The sequence below is a fragment of the Henckelia pumila genome, chromosome 4, assembly GCF_033568475.1.
Source record: "Henckelia pumila isolate YLH828 chromosome 4, ASM3356847v2, whole genome shotgun sequence".
Classification (NCBI taxonomy): Eukaryota; Viridiplantae; Streptophyta; class Magnoliopsida; order Lamiales; family Gesneriaceae; genus Henckelia; species Henckelia pumila.
Window position 1 is genome coordinate 14,239,719 of NC_133123.1, and position 21,308 is coordinate 14,261,026.

Here is a 21,308-nt window from a genome sequence, read left to right on the forward strand (position 1 = left end):
ATAACAATATTATACTTAAAATACTCGTATAATTATTTCCTACAATCTCGATCATAGGCTAGCCTCGTTCCTCAGTCCAAGATCAATTTCATCGTGAAATCATTAAATTATTTAGCCAGACATAAAAATATATTTGACATATACTTAACATCAAATAATTTAAATCATAACTTTATACTTCATAAATAAATTTCATAAAACCATTAAAATTATTCAACACAATAAGTAAACGTATATTTAAACACATGAAATATCAACTTTTAAATCATTTACACAACACAATAAAATATTTAATTGAGAATAAACTTTAAATCATAAATAATAAAATACAATAACTTAAAATTCATTTAAAATTCCTTTAATAAATCATGAATAGATTTATGGATTTTCCAAATATTACAGCCGAGGAGTAATGATGAACAAGCCTGGGCACCACGCGGAAACTGCAGAGCAATGATGAACAAGCATGGGCACCCTCTGGGAACTGCAGAGGAGCAATGATGCACAAGCATGAACACCACCCGAGAATTGCGAAGGAGGACCTCCATTCCAAGGTCTTATAAATACCACACGACCAGGTATCACAAAAGCATCCGATTTTACATATACTCTCTACATTTTCTTTGGTTTTTCAATCTATACATTTTTTTTGACTGACTTAAGCATCGGAGTGACCCTGCCGAAAAACCTTCTGACGCCTTATTAACGTGTTTTTGTTTAAGTGTGTGCAGAGCTCGTAAACAAAAAGTACTCATCATCCATTCATTAGGCTTATATCTGTTAGAGCCTTCTCAGCATCTGCTCGAGCAGTCACCCACCCGACTACCCGATTGTTATCGGACATCATCATTCACATGTATCTTTAAAAATTAAAATCAAAAGACACGACATTCTTTTAATATAAGCTTAAAAACGTGACTGCAGAAAAATATGTTTTCGAAAATACCAAAGGAAAACCAAATATTACTACTTAAGATAGATTTTGGTGCAAATTTCCAAGAATCGATGCAGTGTTGACATAATAAAGAACATTCACCATTGGCTTTCCTTAGAGACGTAAACAAACCAAATCGCTCGAAACTATTCAAAGCTTGGCTCGATAAAATGCTTGTTTAAGATCGTTTGTTAATCTTATCGAGCAAAGCTCGACAATTTATCGAATAAAATTAACTTCAGAATATTCTGCTCGTGAGCTTGCGAAGATACTCGTTCAGACTGCAAATATATTCTCGAGCTCGGGCTTATTTATGTGGCTTGCAAGCTTGAACTCAAGACGTTCACTGTTCACGAACATGTTTGTTTGTACAGCTCGCGAGCTCAAACTCTAGTTCGGCTCGTTTACCTGGTTCAAGCTTTAGCTCATCTGCACATTCGTGAATATGCTCGTTTACACTTTTCCATCTTAGTTTAGCATTAGTTAATAAAGATACATGCTGGAGATTAACGAGTATCAAGTTCGAGCTCTATTTTATGCTTGATGAGCTTGAAAAAGAGCCCGCTTAACGAACTCTATAATTTCAAAACGAGCCGAGGTCGAACCTCATCATAAAAGTTCAAATTGAGTTCGACCCTATATAAATCTTAAACATCCCGAGCTTAAGCCTCATATGTTCAGCTCGACTTAGTACGTTTACATCTTTAGCTCTCCTCAACTAAACTAACTATTCAATCTAAAAATCCTCGGTCTCGTCAAGAACTTGGATTACTTGAAGTGCAGGTTATAGACAACAGAACATCAATGAAAACAAAAGTTAGAGCGTTATTTGTATGCCATATTGGCAACACTAGGGATACATCGATTTCTTCCAAGTGTCCCAAACTTACTCTGGTGTGTCACAAAAGAATTTTACGGAGTTTCACCTCAACTGCTTTTGTCCTTCCCACAGCACCTTCAAATACAATGGTAAACTCTATCACAAAACTTGAATTTAAAAACAAAAACGGATGTAAATTATGATATAGTAAAGGACAAAATGAGACCACAGCCTCAGGGAAAAACTACAGGAAAACAAATATCTTTCTGCAAAACCAAGCATTCGAAAAGTGGCCCTAATCAGGGGCAGCAACACATAGGGAATAAGCCCATTTTGGAACCGAGAGAACCCTAGGAGGATTCGACAGTGCGGAAAGACACTTCCATCCAATAGTGAGGCACTAATGTAATGAATTTCGTATAAAAACTATCTTGATATACAATCATACCATAGGTTGCAAGAAAGTTGCGAGTTTTTTTTTAACATCTTCAAGTGGTGGTTTAAATAACAATGAATTTGAAGAGATCAAAGCAGAGCTCGAGTCAGTCAAATGCATCCAAGCAAGGGTATCCTTGTCTATGAGATCCCATAATTGTTACGTACCTTTGATGCACTTGATGGAGGTGGAATGACACATAATTTTTTATTCATCTCATGTGTGTTCTATTTTTTAATCATCCCCATCTCATCAATTCCGTGACGACACTATATGTAGTTGCATTAGATATCCCACTCCATCCACATGATGAGCAAATGATAAGAATGATATGAATGAAATTTTACAATTATACCCTTCAACAATCATGATTGATTTAAATTTTGCAATGACATTTAAGATATTATACAATATTCATGCAAGTTAAAAACATACCAAAGAATATATTATTCACTTTTATCTATTATCCATCCTTATTTATCACACTTATTATTAATCTCTTATTATTATACAATAATCACACAAGTTACAAACATACCAAACAATAAGCATACACGTAATAGTCGTTTTCTACTTCAGACGTGGACACCAACAATTTATGATGGCCACAACCCATAATTCAGACACGTCACCATTAATCTCTATTCATGCATTTAGGACACTATTAAACCAAGTCAAATTTAGAATCATACGGATGAAACATTTTGTGTATCTCATGGGGAGGAATTCAATGTTATCATCATTCGCCTCATTTTAGATAATCATATATTCTGCTGCAAAAAAATTCAAGATTGGTGCCGTAAATTACGAATTTCAGAGGATTTGCGGCACAAATCTATTCTCACAAATGTATGTTCAAAACATTATCAGATTCATTTTCTTTAATCTATAAGAAAGGAGTACCTCTTGTATAACTTTTTAGAACCACAGGGACAAGGCGAGTTTCTACTTGTTTGACCACTTTTAAGCATGCTTGATCTTGCAACATCCAAGGGGGATGATCCCATCAACTTCTGAACCTGAGCATAATGATGCCATCGTCAAGTTTTTGCAACGCAAAAATTAAAATAAATGCTTAAGAGTCAAACATAATATTTCTTCATTTCCAGCAAAGTCTGAGTGTGACCATGCAAATGGAAGTCACACAATACTTATTAAGGCACAGTTAGGATTACTGATAAGATATAAAATAAAAAGAATAATACTTATGTCATACACCTTTTTATCTAATAACAAACAGTCTAACTGAAAATCTGTCAAGTGTCTGATCATACTATAAAAATGAAAGGGTAAAAAATGCAAAATGTCATAAAATCTCTCTTTCAATTTGTTTTCTCCATCTAGTGTTTTCCTTCAAGTAACACCCCTAATCGTTTAGTTACATAACCTATTTTTACTATTTCATCTATTTACTGTTGTTATTCTGATTTCATCCTGGTTATTATGATTTTTATGCAGAGCAAGTTAGCTGCTTATTCAAAATATGCATTTCAAAGCTCGATTATATAAAAGAATTGTAAAATAGAGGATTAAGGATAACACATAGCCGGAGTTGGGAAAAAAGGTGGTTTATACTCGGGAAATGGTGATGCTTCAAGATATGTTTGAAGTAGTAATTAGCTCACAAACTGTATGAAGTAATACGAAAGGTTTACCTATGGTAGTACACCACACCTATGTTAAGTACCAAGTCATACGACAAATAACTCTTTATGCCAGCATGGCAGTATTAGATAAGGTAATAGGACATTGTCTGACTGTGGATGATACAATCTAAAATGATTCAAATATAGGAGTCAATGCGGAGCTGGATTATGAGAGACAAACCTAAGAGAAAATATTGTTTCAAATTTTAAGTGAATAGGACTAAAGACAAAATAAACACACAGTCAATTTAGTAGCAGTAGGAATATAACACAAAATTAATCATAGATGAAATTCAAATAGTTGGATAAAAGTAAGTTCAACACTTTGGTTGGATTTAATTACATGAAAGAGTAATTTATGAAGATGCTTCAGATATGATCGAAATTGGATGAATGAAGTAGAAGAGTGTCAACATGACCACAATATTTGTCAAACATTAGTGTTACAGATTATTAATTTTATAAACTATGCCATATAACTCAGATCAAATGGAGTTACGTAAAGCAATATATTCACGTGACTAGAGTACTAAAATCAAACATTAAGGTGGCAAGTGCTTACTCAAGAATAAATTGAGGTGTTGGACAAAAGTTTGTTACTTAAATGTAACACGAGAAGTACTTGGTCATTAAATTCTATAACATTTAACTAAAAAATATAGAGAGATTCATTAATCTGAGCTGCCCAATTATCTAACTACGTTACATTGTGTCTTGTTTTCTGAGCTGGGTCGTGCTTTTGGGTTTTGGATCACAGTCCTAAGGTTGCGTTTGGTTGGACGGATACAATGTGTATAGAGGGATTTGATTTGATAACGAATTTCAAGTGACCCATCTTGGGTGCATTTGAAATCTATAATCATTACAAATATATTTGCCTGAAACAACATATGTCACGTGTTGAATTTGAAATTTATCCAAATTAAATTCATCAAAAGAAGTTAAATTTTAGTCATTGCAAGAACAAGTGATAATTGTAGTTAACAACATAATGAATAGAAGTGGAGAAAACAGAAATGACTCAACAAAAAGGGGAGTGAGGGACTATGTTGTGTTTCCTGGGCAAGTAAATACATGGGAAGTCCAGTATAGAAATGAAATGCTGAGTAAGGCAATGAGGATTTGAATGATATGAAGCCAACAAAACCACAGAGTGATTGCCTCCTCATGAGTATAACAAGTATCAGATTTGTAAATTGACATTGAAATTCCAACCCCTTTTCACTTAGAAGACAAATAATACATTATAATTATAAATAGTTAAATGAAAGCTCAACAACCAATACACCCTAGAAAAAAGTAGACTCCATGTGCATTGCAAGTAAATAACCACATCTAACTTGTCAGGTGAAGATTCAACTAGAAACACCATCTACTGATCTACATACTTAATCAGACCATAAAAAAATTCACTATAGCATTTTAAAACTGAGAAATAGATCGTATCATGATGATACCTCAGCCAAACTCTTCGGCATTGGTTTTCCTTCTTCCTTCAGTTTTAGAACCTTTTTTTCTGCTTCTTTTGCCCATGTAAACTTTGACAAGGCGTTTTCAACATCTGTTAATGTGCAATTGCATTGTTTTGCTGCCTCTTTTTTTTGGCTGGTTTGAATATTCTACAACAAAAAGAAAGCAAAATAAAAGACTCCTGAATCTGATGTTTGTCATTGTGAAATGATATCAACTCATACAACACCATTACACAACTATTTCATAATAATAATAATAACAAGAGAAATAATGGAATCAACATTGAGATGAGAAGTAACCAACCTCCCCAGTAGGATCACATCCCCCAAGATATCGAATGATTGCTTCTTGCTTCTCAAACGCATCAGAAAAAGTGGCCTCGCTACTCCTCCCAACTACGTACTTCTTCAGCTCGCCCAACTTCCGCGCTTTGCTCATCGAATCCGCAAATTCTGTTCATACAATACTTAAAAAATCAAAATCAAAAGCAAAATTAACAGGTGCAGAGGATTTAAACATGCAGGAGCCAGAAAAACAGAGAAATGACGGACGGAGCAGGGTCATAGACTTTGGGGCTTCTTCGGCTGTCTTCTGGCCGGTAAATACTCCTTTCATCTTGTCTATCCATGATCCGGCGAGAGGAGGAGTCGAGGAAATGCAACGGCGGCTTGAAGGAATGAGGTGGCGGCGGATGTCACCGCAAACGCCGTAGGGAAATGAACGAAGCATCAATTCTCATAAACTTTTTTGTTGCTTTGAAATACTTGACTAATAAATGTATCGTTGGATCATCGTCAATTTCTATAATTTTTTTAAAAACATAGGGTCGTGATTTAATGATATTAAAATATGAGAAAAAAAAATATTTTCGATTGTAGCATAAGTTAACCCTTAATAAATGTCGATAAAAATATAAGATAATTGCTAAAAGATTATTATTTTGGTATTTTTAAATTAATAATTTTTATATAAATTATTTTTTAAATTAAAGTGATATACACCTCTAATAAATATATAGACCTCTAATAAATATTAGCCCCAAAGCACACGCGCTGCATGTGTAATAACTACATAAAATCAATATTTATTTATATTTATTTTTTGTTGCACTATTCAATCAAGTCAAATAATCCACATATATAATAACAATGTGATGTAGCAAAAAACAATCCAACGACAAAATATTAAGAAATAAAATACTAACATCTTTCAAAAAATATAATGATAAATATTTTAAATTAATAATAACGAATGAAGAATACAAAAAAAAAAATTAAAAAATGCAACATCATACAATAAAAGAGAACTGAATTAATATTTTAAATAAATAATAACGAATGAAGCTTCCGAGTTCCATAGCATCAATTCTTTGGCATTGACTAAGTTTTCACTACATTGTTCCCAAAAAAGCAGGCAGCCCCATATAATTTTCTGAAATATTCCACAAATTATTTTTTATAATGGATTATATAGAAAACAATTTGTTTTGCAATATATATATTTGTTTTGCATCATATAAAATATCACACTATATATATTTGTTTTGTGTCATGCGCTTCATTTGATGACGAACGTTTTTGGCACCTTCTTGTATTTTCAAGATTCCAAGATGTCAATTCTGATGGCTCTGTTCCTAATGTCATATTGAAATTCATAAATTCATAAGGCAAACACAATTTTCTAGAGCTTTATGTTAACTTTAATCATGTCAAACATAATGTTATATCGACAAACCAAAAAATCATTCCCTTTTCAATTTTAATTATAACAAACATATAAAGCATACAATGGAAACGTATGAAGTAGTTAATACTTAATATGTCAACAATCTAACTAAATCTAGAAAATTCTCATGATAGAGCATTCATTATGTTTCTCGAGCTCGAAAGACATTGCCTTTATTTGATGCTTGTTTAAATGATCCATCAATACTCAATAGGAGCAAAGATTTTCAAACATGTGAAAAATTGATCTCGAGATAAAACAATATGTTCATGCTCTCCTTCTGATCGGTCGTGAGCAGGTCAAACTTTATGCATAATACATTCACATGCACACAAAATGGCGAAAGAATTAAACAAAAGGGAAGAAATCCAATTCAATTGGATTAAACGAAAACGTATTAAAAATACATCATTAAAACGAAAGCATGAACATTAATTCATCTCGGAAAAAAAACTATTTTCAGAAACGAAAGACAATAACTTTAGCTCTTAATTATCAAGTTTCAATTTCTCGATGCATAATAAATCACCAAAATATGCTTTCACGAAATTCCTTTAGGAAAAACACCCTTTCCTCTGTTAGATTATTCAAAGATATAATTTAAAAACAAAAAAAATATTCTTTAGTTTACATATAATTCAAGAACAATAAATATTCCCCAAATTTTACTTTTTTGGATGATATACAAAAATAGGCAAAAGTTTGTAACTCGATATAACGAACATACTCGTTAGCATATCACCATTGAAAAAAACATAATTCAAGAGCACCATTTGAAAAAATATATCCTTTGAAAAATAGTAGACACATGAAGAATTTATGGATGATGAAAACAGATATTCAGTGATTAGCCAAAAAAATTAAACAAATAAATGGTCTTTTTCATAATACTCGAGATATAATTCACTAAAATTCAGTGAATGAATTAGGGAAAATTATGTACACTGAAAAAAAAATAAATCTTACAGAAGACAATACCATGAGATGAGGCAGGAGATCTGGAGTCGAAGTTTCCATTGGTCGAATATCCATGAATGATGAGAATGAAAACGAAACAGTGAAGCAAGACGATCGATCAGAAGTCGCAACACAATCGCCTAAAGTAACCAACTACAGCAGAGGCAAAACAACGAACATATTTATGCACTAAATTAACCGAATAACTGAGTCGTCATTTTTTTCGAGATTGGAGAAATGTCAACATATTTGAAAAAGCTTCCGATAAGTGCAATATGACCATATAATAAGCTGTTCAAATTGAAATGATAACTCCTAGCAAGACATAATACTCGGCATCTAAGTCTATTTAAGGTTTTAAGTGCTGGTTTGAAAGAGAGATATGAATATTTTTATAGAATTTTTGCTTTAATATCCAGCAGAAAAGGGAATACATATATGGGAGACATACATCAATAATTAATTGGACAAAGTGCTACGATTTATACGCTAATTTTTTCTTTTGTATTAGATTGAGGACACATTCAAGATATTTGAAATAAATTAATGTAAACCAATTCTATTACTTGGTATACACCTCTAATAAATATAGTAGGAATTTAAATTTTTTTAAATTGGATAAGATATATTAATTACATAATTTATATAATATTTGTATTAAACAAAATTTGAATATTTTTAAGATTTAATTGATAGGTGTATCTTTTTTATAATTAAAAATGTAATAAAAAATTATTGTAATATATCAATATTAATTCTAAATAATATATTTTAGAACAACCGCATAATAGATTTAAAAAAAAACCGCATAATACTTTCTAAATTATTTTATATATCCTGATATGAATAACGATGAATAAAACTCTCTCTCGTCAAAATACAGCCAATTATTTTTTTCAAAAAATAAATGCATCGTGGAAATTATAGCTAATAGACTTCTCATGTGTTTTTTCAAACAAAAATGTTATAGATCGCACACATGTTTTCCTAAACAAAAAGAAACTTATAAGACGATCTCAAGAAACTTGTGAGATGTTCAAACGTTTTCCTAAATAAAAAGACACTTATGAGACGATCTCAGAAAATTTGTGAGATGAATGAACATCTGATCTGACTCAGCTTATAACAAAATATTATTTTTCATAAAAAACATGAATTACGATTTACTTATTTCACAATAAACGCCCTCTTAAAAAATTCCACAAATACACCAATATCATAAAATGTTTTTGTCAAAAATAATACCAGAAAATACAACCGAATATCCAGAATTATTTATGGAATCCTGATAACATTTAATTATTTTAAATATTTTCATAATAATTTTTTAAGCTTTTCAGAAATCTCATGAGATGGTATTCATGACAGGAGTTGAACCGACTAATATGTACAATGAAAATAAAAATTTTGACTTAAAAAAATAGTTTTTATAGTCAAGTAAAATAGGGGGGTTTTTTTAAATAATATAAAATTAAAAACAAATAATAAAAATATTGCATTCTCAAAAATTTTATAGATGTAATATAATCCGGGACAGTAGTCCCGGATTCCTTTTTTTTTTTTTTTTTTAATCATGGAAATGTTTTTTTGTTTTAAAAAAAAAGAAAAAATCGGCTGGACTTTGTGGAGCCGGTAAAAAAAAAAATGGTAAGGAAGGCGCATGGTCAAATCAAGCTGACCACTTTTACATAGTTAATATAATAATGATTCACCATATTTTTCACTCTCAAAAAAACAAAAAAAAGATTCACCATATTTTAATTATTATTGATAATTATAACATATTATTTATTTCAAAATAACATTTTAATCATTACTAAACTTTATTTAACATTAAAAAATTAATATTCAAACTATTATTACTATTTCATTTTATTTTAGATATCACAATAAATACATATTTATATTATTATTAATTTAAATATTTAATATTGTTACCATAAATTCACAACTGTACCCTTTAATTAAAGGTTTTATATTTAGTAAATTAACTAATTGGTTCAATTCCTAAAATAATTATAACAATCTCTCAAATAATTATATTAATTTTATCAATATTCTTAATGCACAAAATAAATGGTAAAACAAGATGCGCGCTATAGGTATTGAGCAATAAAGTTGTCCCTTCGGGGGCATCCGATAAAATTGGAACGATACAGAGAAGATTAGCATGGCCCCTGCGCAAGGATGACACACATAAATCGAGAAATGTTCCAAATGTTTTTTTTTATAAATAAAATAAAATAAATGGTAAAACTTTTATTAATAAATTAATATTAATATTTTATTTTTAATAGCACAAAAAATACGTAATTATGTTTCATAATTTTTTTTTGAAATAATTATGTTTCATAATTTTTTTTAATACGAAAGTGGAGTATGTATATATATATATGAGTTTTGTTATGCTGCCCAATAACTATGCCCAACTCCATGCTCACCATGTACAATAGGTGAGTTGACTTGTATATGGTGGGCATGGAGTTGAACATAGTTGTTGGGCAGCATAGTAAAATTATATATATATATATATATATATATAAATACTTGGGATAAATATTGAACTAAAATATTTTTTTCAGTCCAAAAAAGTTTTAATTGGCAAAAATAATCAACAAAATTTAAATCCGAGACACTCTATTCCAGAATCTATAAGTTTTGTAAAGTTTTAAAAGTTTTTTCTATATTTATAATTTTTTTCCATTTTTATATTATTTTTTAAAAAATATTTAAAGTAATATCATTTTATTAAATGTCCTTATATTCACAAATTAAGTCAAATAATTATTCTATTACTAAAATACTTACATAAAATTATAAATTAATTTTGTATGATTTATCAGTAATCTAAATAGCTATATTATATATATATATATATATATATATATATATATATATATATATATATATATATATATATATATATATATACTCCACTTTCGTATAAAAATTATGAAACATAATTATTTCAAAAAAAAAATTATGAAACATAATTACGTATTTTTTGTGCTATTAAAAAATAAAATATTAATATTAAATTAATTAATAAAAGTTTTACTATTTATTTTGTGCATTAAGAATATTGATAAAATTAATATAATTATTTGTGAGATTGTTATAATTATTTTAGGAATTGAACCAATTAGTTAATTTAATAAATATAAAACCTTTAATTAAGGGGTACAGTTGTGAATTTATGGCAACAATATTAAATATTTAAATTAATAATAATATAAATATGTTTTTATTGTGATATCTAAAATAAAATGAAATAGTAATAATAGTTTGAATATTAATTTGTTTAATGTTAAATAAAGTTTAGTAATGATTAAAATATTATTTTGAAATAAATAATATATTATAATTATCAATAATAATTAAAATATGGTGAATCATTATTATATTAACCATGTAAAAGTAATTTGGTAAGCTTTATTTGACCATGGTCCTTCCTTATTATTATTTTTTTTTACCGGCTCCACAAAGGGGTTTTTTATTAAATTAATATAAAATAAATAAATATTAATTAAAATAATGCATTTTTAAAATTTTTATCAAACTATGACATTCCGGGACAGTCTGTCCCGGATTCAGGTTTATTAATAATTAAAAAAAGACTCATTTTTGGGGCAAAAACAACCGATTATTGCAAAAGAAAAAAAAAGTCTTGTCGATCAAGAGAGCTTCGGATTCAGAAAGCACCAACACATTAATTGTCCAGCACCAACACATTAATTGCCCAACACATTAATTGCCCATAAATTGATTCTTACTTTATGGACTAAAATTATTGTTTGTATGAATTATTGTTTCCAACCAGGAGCTCCGGAATTATTATTTTTTATTTCCAACAATACTCTTCAATTTTAAATAATTAAAAATTCAACAAATTCAATAATAATTACTTTTGATTTAGAATATAACTAAATTATAGTTACTGTAATTATTATTCACCATATTTTAATTTTATTAATCATTATAATATATTATTTATTTAAAAATAATATTGTGATGTTACTAACTTTATTTAACATTAAATATTTAATTATTATAATAAATACATATTTATATTATAATTAAATTTAATTATTTTATATATTTCAATTATTATTTTAGTTAATATTTGGGGTTAGGAAATTTAAATCAGTAAAAAATTAATAATTAATATAATATTTAAATTTGTAGTATAATTTTTTAATTTTAAAAATTTTAATTATTTTCAATAATTATTTGTCGAAATAATTATAATAAATTCAAAATTATTAATTGTATTATAATATATTTTATTCTTAAATTCAAACAATTAATGAAATTTACCTAAGGAGATATATACGAATTAAAAAATAATAATTGAAATATATATTAGCAAATTTAAAAATTTTAATATTAATTATTAATTATTTACAAATTTAAATTCAAATTTGTACAAATTTTTTAACAAATTGAAATATATATTAGCAAATTTTTTACAAATTGAAATAAGAAATTTTAATTATTTTCAATAATTCTTTGTCGAAATAATTATAATAAATTCAAAATTATTAATTGTATAATAATATATTTTTACCTAAGGAGATATATACGAATTAAAAAATAATAATTGAAATTTAAATATTTCTAAAATTAAAAAATTATAGTACAAATTTAAATATTATATTAATTATTAATTTTTTACTGATTTTAATTTCCTAACCCCAAAGATTAACTAAAATAATGATTGAAATATATAAAATAATTAAATTTAATTATAATATAAATATGTGTTTATTATAATAATTAAATATTTAATGTTAAATAAAGTTAATAACATCACAATATTATTGTTAAATAAATAATATATTATAATGATCAATAAAATTAAAATATGGTGAATAATAATTACAGTAACTATAAACTTAGTTATATTATAAATCAAAAGTAATTATTATTGAATTTGTTGAATTTTTAATTATTAAAAATTGTAGAGTATTGTTGGAAATAAAAAATAATAATTCGGAGCTCCTTGTTGGAAACAATAATTCATACAAACAATAATTTTAGTCCATAAAATAAGAATCAATTTATGGGCAATTAATGTGTTGGTGCTGGACAATTAATGTGTTGATGCTTTCTGAATCCGGAGCTCTTTTGAACGACAAGACATTTAATTTTTATTTTGCAATAACCGATTTTTTTTGCCCCAAAAATGAGTCTTTTTTTTATTAATAAACCTGAATCCGGGACAGACTGTCCCGAATTCAGCAGATGTCAGACTGACATCTCTTCTGAATCCGGGACAAACTGTCCCGGAATTGCATAGTTTGATAAAAATTTTAAAAATGCATTATTTTAATTAATATTTATTTATTTTATATTAATTTAATAAAAAACCCCTCCACAAAGTCCAGCCGATTTTTTTTTTTTAAAACAAAAAGACATTGCCATGATTTAAAAAAGAAAAAAAAAAAGAAGAAAGGAATCCGGGACAGTCTGTCCCGGATTATATTAGATCCATAAAATTTTTGAGAATGCAATATTTTATTATTTGTTTTTAATTTTATATTATTTTTAAAAAACCCGTAAAATAGGAGAACTGACCCATATTTTAATATATAATATTTTTTCCCTATTTGAGTTTCAATTTTTATTATTATTTTTTTAAAAAAAAAAAAGTGGAAATGAAATTGAACCGAGCCACATGAACAACAAAACCGATCGGTCCTGAGATTCCGGTCTCAATTGATCCCCAAATCAAAACCCTGGGAGTGGTGGTAGATCCCAATTACAGTTACCCAGCCATTTCTTCGCAATCGGACTGGGCAAGAGGAAGATAATGGTAAGGGAAGTGTCGGAAAGTTGCGTGGAGAGTCTGCTCACGGAGATCGTCTCTTCCTATTGCAACGGCTTCTATGCCAACAAGCCCGAGCTGGCCGCCCGAAGGATCGAAGCCATTGGCTTTCAGGTTGGGCACCAACTTTCTGAGAGGTTTGTCATCTTATATGCATTATTGTTGATTGCTGTTATTTTTGTGATTATTTAGTGAGCTAGATGAATGAATATCCCTTGAAATTGATGTCGGATTAGATGCTTGGTTATTAATGCGAAATGGGAATTGTGAAATTTGTCAGTCGCAGGTTTGTGATTGTCGAATGAGTGAATTAGTGGAGGTTTTTTGGTCTTTAACAATGAAACGCGAGCTGAATTCACTTATATCTTGTTAAAAAAGAAATGCTAAGAACATAATTATAGTGGATTTGAGGCCAACATCTTAGTCATTGCCTGATATCTTGATCCTATTCGTGCCAGTTCTTACAAAGATTAAACGTATTACATGAGAAAAATTTCATCTTAATGCAGAATGTTCATTTCACATGATGTTTGGTGTTGCTTAATTGCTTTTCATGTATTTATGGTGACTCTCATTTGAAGCCATTTGGTTTTGTGCCAGATACACAATGGATCGACCAAGGTTCACTGATCATCTGGAGGCTATCAAGTTCATTTGCAAGGACTTTTGGTCTGAACTATTCAAGAAGCAGATTGATAACTTAAAGACAAATCACAGAGTGCGTACGATAATCAGAACGAACTAGCAAGATAATTTCACATGATGTGTGTGACCAATTATTTTTCCTTGCAGGGAACTTTTGTATTACAAGATAATCAGTTTCGGTGGCTTGCACATATGTCAGTTGACCTGTCGGTAGAAGCGTCTGGTTCTATTCAAGATCCTTCAGCAATGGCAGAGAATAAGGAAGCTCAAGCTACTGGCATGCATCTCTACTTTCCTTGTGGAATAATAAGGGGAGCACTTTCAAACTTGGGCATACCATGTGCAGTTTCGGCAGATATATCCAACCTTCCAGCATGTGAGTTATTTTTTTTTTTTGTTGGCTGATTTTTATTTTTGTTGCTTTCTAGAATCTTAAGAAAAAGGAATAGTGAAAGACAAACGTCGGCTGTTGAGGTTTCTCATCTTATAAACATTTATATTACATACATGTGGGTAATTGTATTGCTCAAAACTTACACAAGGTTAAGTTTTGCTGCACCTGTTTGGCGCTTCAGAAGCTACAGTAGATTGTACGAACCGAGTTTTTCCCATTGAATTTTGAATTTAGGGGAGCAGGATGTATAGGACCAGTTCATGAGTTGTTCAACTCAAACTCAATTATCGCGGATCTTGAGCCTTTCACATTATTGTTGATGAGTTCTTACGCCAACAGCCAAATTTTAATTACTATATTTATTTATGCATTGAATGTATCGATATGACTCATGATAAATGTTTTTGGTAACAATAAAAAAATCAACATGAATAAATATCTTTTATTATTAAAGTTTGCCCTGACCTTTTTTTATCTGTACTACATAATTAATTGAGAAACCCTGAAGCAGTTACCTTCAGTTTCTTGGTATGTTTATTTTTCAAGTTTTTGAAAACTAACATTTACAATTGCTACCTATTTATCTTATTTAGTTGTTCTACAGTTTTTACAGACAAAATATTTTTTAAATAACGACTGATTGCTAGACATGCATCTTAGATTCTCTTTAATTTAATTAATCATTTGGTGATGTGGCTCTAATTTGTCTTCTATACCTCTTCGAGGATTTATCCACCTTTGTGTAAGAATAGAAGCCACGATAAGAACGGTTTTTTGAGGCTCCAGACGACCCTATTCACTAATCATGCACATTCATCTGTCATAATTCTTGCTGTATTAAACTTGCATAGTAGAGCAATATGGTTAAAACATTATATGGTAAAAAGCCTTGATCTCTAACAACTCAAGTTTTAGAGAGACTTTATTGAAGGCGAACTGGATGGTCACGGAACAACTTCATGACATCATTATAACAGGCCATATTTGCTCCTAATCCATCTCTGTTAACTTTCAGGTTCTTTCGTGGTTCGTATAAAAGCCTGAGGAGGTTTCGACATAATCGAGAATGAAATTTCAGTCTCCAGTTTTTGCTTTGTTGTGATTTTTTTGTTCACTCTTATTCCTACATTGTGTCACCAATTCTAGCTATATACCGATGGAAGTTTTTTCCTCTTTTTTTCCCCTGTTATGTGGTGATGGGGTTTTTTGATATCATCTCGAATCAAATCCATATTTCAAGAAGTAGGTGGCTATACTGATGGGAGTTATGTATACCATAAGTTATCCTTCAAGTGATTTCATGCTAACTAAGTTTTTAACTTCTTTTATAACTTATAATTATAATATAATACAAGCAATTGGCGGGTATCTGTTTACAACTTCTAAAATAAGTGATTATAGATTTTTTAACAATTTTTTTCAAAAAAAATTTTCTGATCACTTATTTAGATGTTGTACTATCTAAATCATGCATATTAATTTACGTTAAAACAAATCTATAACCACTTATTTTTAGATGTTGTAAACATTATCTAAATCATGCATATTAATTTACGGTGTACCAACGTGTATGTTTTTTAATTAATGGTTGATAATCTCGGGTGAAAAATCAGTTAGTGGTTAGGCTATCTCCGACCCATTGCACTATTATAGCGCATATTTTGCACCAAAATAGTCAATTTTTGCATCAAACACAACTCATCTTTAATCCGATGTACTTCAAATTTTATTCTAAAAAGAATATTCTTATTATATTCTCTACTTTTTTATTTTATCTATAATATTTAATTTCACAAAAATGCAAATACGAATAAATATATTAATGTTATGTTTAATTATTTTACTATTAATTAAATTAATTTAAATAAAGAATATAAAATAAATATATCAATATATTTAAATAATTTATTCTACCATTTTGAAAATATTTTTAATTCTTTTTGTTTTCGTTAATGTGAAACTAAATTTATTAAATTTACGCTATGCCTTCTATTAAATATTATAATACAAATACAAATTCAGCTATTTGAGTTACTATACGTATCCCACAAATGATCAATAAGTGCATAAAGAAGTGTAATATCATGTTTCTGCCAAGATCGTGTCGATGATGCTATAATTGCAAATCGAGACTGCAGAACTCCAAAGGCTTGTTCCACGTTTTTTCTACAAGACTTTTGTTTCATCGCAAAATATTTATTTTTAGGGTCACGTGGATCATGAATAGTTTGTACGCTTGTTGACCATTTGGGATATACCATCGACTAAGTAATATCCGGTATTATATTCTTTTGCTCCAATATAATAATGTGCTGGTGGAGCAATACCTTGTGTCAGATTGGAAAAAAAGATATGATGACTTCAGAACATTAATATCATTATTGGACCCTGGCATACCAAAATATGCATATCATATCCAAAAGTCATAATCAACCACAACTTCCAAAATAATAGTCGGAGATCTACTACGACCCGCATAGTGTCCAGACCAAGCTCTTGGGCAATTTTTCCATGTCCAATGCATACAATCAAGATTTCCCAACATCCCAGGGAAGCCTCGTTGTTCACCAATATGAAGTAGTCTACATATATCATTTGAAGTAGGAGATCTAAGATATCGCTCTGCAAAGACCTCCACAATAACCAAACAAAAACATTGCATACACTCAAGTGCAGTAGACTCTCCTATCTTGATGTACTTGTCGGCAGCATCTGCTGGTATACCGTACGCTAACATTCCAATGATATTTTTTGATTGGTAGACAATCCAAGTCTGCCGATTCCATCTCTGCGTTATGTGAAGTAATGATCATGATTTTTTAAAACATTAGCAATACCAAGATATAGATCTCGAGACATTCGAAATCGTCTTCGGAACATTGCTTCATTGTATCTAGGATTTTCTGCAAAGTAACCATTGAACAGGTTTTGATCAGCCGCTTCCTGATCACGTCGGATGACTATATGACCAGGAATCGACCCTCGAATTGAGGCTTGTGAATTGTGTTGGTCGATGTAAGCAGTGTATAATAATTGTCTTTTTGCAACCAAACTTCGCACTATTTTTTCCTTCGGCTTCATTAATAATATTTTCAAGTTCTATATTGAAATCATCGGATGATATCAATAGTATTTTCAAGCTTTATATTGAAATCATCAGATGATGAATATGAGTTGTTAGGTGATGCAAGAGCTGAATTCAAAGTATTAGAATTCATTTTGGGCTAAGTTTGAATTAAACTTACGAAAGATTTAAAAATCCATGACATTACATAATATGAACTAGAAATCTAGTTGGTAAATATGGATCATTAGATTGGATTTTCTTCGATCTAAACTTTCGGATTTTTATCTTATCTACAAAAATCTCATCCACACTACGAACCGTTAGATTGGATTTTCTTCGATCTCAACCATCGGATTTTTATCTTATCTATGAGAATTGAATCCATATTAGGAACCGTCATATTTCTTTTGATATCAACCCTCGAATTAGACTATTATCTTCAAAAAAAATTATTATATTATCCTTGCATGAAATTATTTAAATAATTCCACTAAAAAAAAGAAATTATTTAAATAATTTAATGAGGACAAAATTTGTAAGTATGAAGGAATAGAATCACATGATACGTTAGAATTTTTTTTTTTTTTTAAAAAAAATGACATTAATAAAAATATTAAATAAAGACAAAATTATTGAATACAAAATTCAAAATTATAAAATATATAACTACCTCAATCAAATTGAGTCGATTAACAAATAAGAAAATTTCAATATTTTATTAACTGCAAGTTGTAAGAATTTTTATCTTATCTATAAAAACGTGAGCTACGCTCGAAACCGTTAGTTTGTATTTTTTTCGATCTTGACATAATGGCGGACCCAGGATTTTTAGTCTATCCGGGCTAAAATTCTAAGCTCCTGCATCCTTTAATATTTTGAATTAAACTATTCGGGCTACCACCAAATTAAACCAAAATTATTCAAAAATTTTATATACAAAATTTAAAAAAATTTCGGGCCCACCCGGGCTCTTGAACTTGGGTCCGCCCTTGTCTTGACACTCAGATTTTATCTTACCTACAAAAAATTGAGCTACACTCAGAACCGTTAGATTTGATTTGTGTCGATCTCAACCTTCAGATTTTTTTTTATTATTTACAAGAATTTAATTCACAAAGAGAACCGTTAGATTGGATTTTCTTCAATCTCAACCCTCGGATTTTTATCTTATCTACAAAATCTGAATTAAATTTGGAACCATTAGATTAAATTTCTTTCGATCTCAACCGTAAAAAAAATGTATCATCTTATCTATATTAACTCTTTAAATACATAGCATATAATCTCATAAAACCCACCACCATACAAACCTCACAACATAAACATTGCATATTCATTTCAAAACTATTATTGATCAAATGACTTTAAAGTCACGAAGTGCTTTTTATACCAACGAAGAAGGATATGCTTATTTGTCATGTCTATCTTGACATATCACAAGATCCAATCAAAGGTATCAACCAATCCAATGATCAATTTTGGGATCGTATCGAGACAAACTACAACGATTCTAAGTCATTTCACATCCAAGAATGTAAAAAAAGATCATTGCAATGTCAAATGAGTGTTATAATTCCAGCTCTTAGTAAATTCATATCTTGCATCCGATAAGTAGAACAACTAAATCCAAGCGGAGCTTCAGAAGAAGATATTGTGAGTATATATATTCATTAAATATTTAAATTAGAATATGACCTTTAAAATTTTAATATTTGTTTGATAATATGATACAGATGAATCGAGCAAGGCAATTAATGACGCAAGATAAATCGTTTACAAAAAGATTCAAATTTGATCATGTGTGGTCTATTATAAAAGATGTGGAGAAATTTACAGTCAATGCAACTCTTCAAGAAAAAGTGTTGAACATGATGTTATTTCTCTAAATTCGTCACAATCCGATACACAAGGAATGGATTCACCAATCTCTACATCACCGGGTTTGTCTTCTTTTCAATTAAATCTAAGTGATGAAAATGTTAGTGGTTCATCGCAAAGGCCGCTTGGAGTTAAGAAATCAAAAACGAAGAAAAAACAAGATGATAATTATTTACAAATTGAAACAATGAGATCAAAACAACAAAAAATTTGGATGTATTGAAGCAGGGATCTATTGACAAGCAACATAGTAATCATATCCAACTAGGACGTCTACAAAACGAAAGAGAAAAAAATTGAAATTAAGAAGAAAATGATGGGAATGAAGAATAAAGAAATGGAACGAGGTACATATCATGACGATACACAAATCTTGATGCTTGATCTGAGCTTTATTGAAGATTCATCTCTACGTGAGCAATTTCGGTTGGAACAAGCTAGGATTTTGAGAAAAAGAGACGAAATTGAACGTGAAAAAATGATAATAATTTCAGAAATTTCTTTGGAGATATCAAAGAATCTGCATAGGACTTATCGGATTTTTAGAAGTTTGATGTTTTTTTTATTTTAACTTATGTGTGTTGCATTAATATCGTTGTTTTCAATATTAAACAAAATATATTATTTTTAATATAAATTTGTGAACATGCTATATGTACATAAAGTCTTACATAAAGAGTTATACGTCCTATTAAATTAGGAAAATATTTCAAATTCTTTTAAAATTTCTTTCTTTTCAACCTACAACTCTTTGTCTTGCTAAAATTTTTTTTTGATGAAAATATTATAATTTATTTTTATTTACTAATAGAATTAATTTTACTGAGTTCAACAAAAATAATTATTTTATAAAATTTTAAATATAATTATTTAATGAGTTCAATAAAAAAATAATAATTGTCTATTTTTTATAATAAATATATTTTAAAATTTTTAAAATTAAAATTTCAAATTTAAATCATATATAAGCGATATTTTATTATTATATATTTAAATTAAAATATATTTAATATTATTATGTGTAATAATTAATTATTTTATTAGAAAAAACAAAATAAAAATTAAATCATGCAGGTTTTGGTTGATCGGATTAGTCGAGTTCGAGTCGGTCGCTATTGATTATTCGAATTTGGTTTGAGAAATTTTTAAAAAAATTTGTATTTATTTATAGAAGTAATAAATATTTACTATATTTTTATATATTGTATGCTTGATAAAAAAAAATTTATTGTATATTGTATCATTGATTTTCAATATGTGATAATTATTTTGTAAAATATTGATTTTTAAAAATAATTTTTATTTTGTGTAGTAAGTATATTTTAAATTTTGTATAATTGAACTTTCAAATTTAAATAATATAGAACTATATAAGTGAGATTTTGTTATTATGTATTTAAATCAAAATATATTGATTATTATTATGTGTATTTAATTATTTTGTTAAAAATTTTAAAAAAATCAAATATTTCGGGTCCAACCTGAACCCAAAACCTCAACCTTAAT

General features: G+C 28.9%; 2 protein-coding genes, 1 long non-coding RNA gene and 1 other non-coding gene across 5 annotated transcripts; 3 read left to right on the top strand and 1 right to left on the bottom strand.

Moving 5' to 3' along the window:
- Positions 1–1,552: 1,552 nt before the first annotated feature.
- LOC140866385 (uncharacterized) lies at positions 1,553–6,079 on the bottom strand. Its single transcript, XM_073271364.1, has 5 exons — positions 5,861–6,079; positions 5,613–5,761; positions 5,294–5,455; positions 3,094–3,209; positions 1,553–1,889 (listed from the first exon to the last, which is right to left on the bottom strand). The coding sequence occupies exons 1-5, from the start codon at positions 6,036–6,038 to the stop codon at positions 1,862–1,864; spliced, it is 633 nt and encodes a 210-aa protein (XP_073127465.1). The 5' UTR covers positions 6,039–6,079; the 3' UTR covers positions 1,553–1,861.
- Positions 6,080–10,111: 4,032 nt separating this feature from the next.
- Positions 10,112–10,214, top strand: LOC140869855 (U6 spliceosomal RNA). The gene has a single exon (XR_012146846.1). It is a non-coding gene; the product is annotated as a U6 spliceosomal RNA (small nuclear RNA).
- Positions 10,215–13,691: 3,477 nt separating this feature from the next.
- LOC140865958 (uncharacterized) lies at positions 13,692–16,164 on the top strand. Of its 2 annotated transcripts, none has more exons than XM_073270801.1 (4): positions 13,692–13,955; positions 14,419–14,536; positions 14,611–14,839; positions 15,873–16,164. In XM_073270801.1, exons 1-4 carry the CDS (start codon positions 13,804–13,806, stop codon positions 15,899–15,901), a joined length of 528 nt encoding a protein of 175 aa, XP_073126902.1. In that variant the 5' UTR covers positions 13,692–13,803; the 3' UTR covers positions 15,902–16,164. The 2 variants fall into 2 exon arrangements, with proteins under 2 accessions (XP_073126902.1, XP_073126903.1); XM_073270802.1 differs by having other exon boundaries at positions 13,796–13,932.
- Positions 16,165–19,225: 3,061 nt separating this feature from the next.
- LOC140867231 (uncharacterized) lies at positions 19,226–19,845 on the top strand. Its single transcript, XR_012145084.1, has 2 exons — positions 19,226–19,577; positions 19,658–19,845. It is a non-coding gene; the product is annotated as an uncharacterized lncRNA (long non-coding RNA).
- Positions 19,846–21,308: the final 1,463 nt, after the last annotated feature.

Excerpts from the sequence above, each read along its gene's own strand:
- LOC140866385 (XM_073271364.1), bottom strand. The coding sequence starts at position 6,038 with ATGCTTCGTTCATTTCCCTACGGCGTTTGCGGTGACATCCGCCGCCAC. Across the intron at positions 5,456-5,612 it reads GATGTGATCCTACTGGGGAG|AATATTCAAACCAGCCAAAA; the intron begins GTTGGTTACTTC and ends TTTTTGTTGTAG. Across the intron at positions 3,210-5,293 it reads TGCCGAAGAGTTTGGCTGAG|GTTCAGAAGTTGATGGGATC; the intron begins GTATCATCATGA and ends CATTATGCTCAG.
- LOC140865958 (XM_073270801.1), top strand. The coding sequence starts at position 13,804 with ATGGTAAGGGAAGTGTCGGAAAGTTGCGTGGAGAGTCTGCTCACGGAG. Across the intron at positions 13,956-14,418 it reads GGGCACCAACTTTCTGAGAG|ATACACAATGGATCGACCAA; the intron begins GTTTGTCATCTT and ends GTTTTGTGCCAG. Across the intron at positions 14,840-15,872 it reads TATATCCAACCTTCCAGCAT|GTTCTTTCGTGGTTCGTATA; the intron begins GTGAGTTATTTT and ends GTTAACTTTCAG.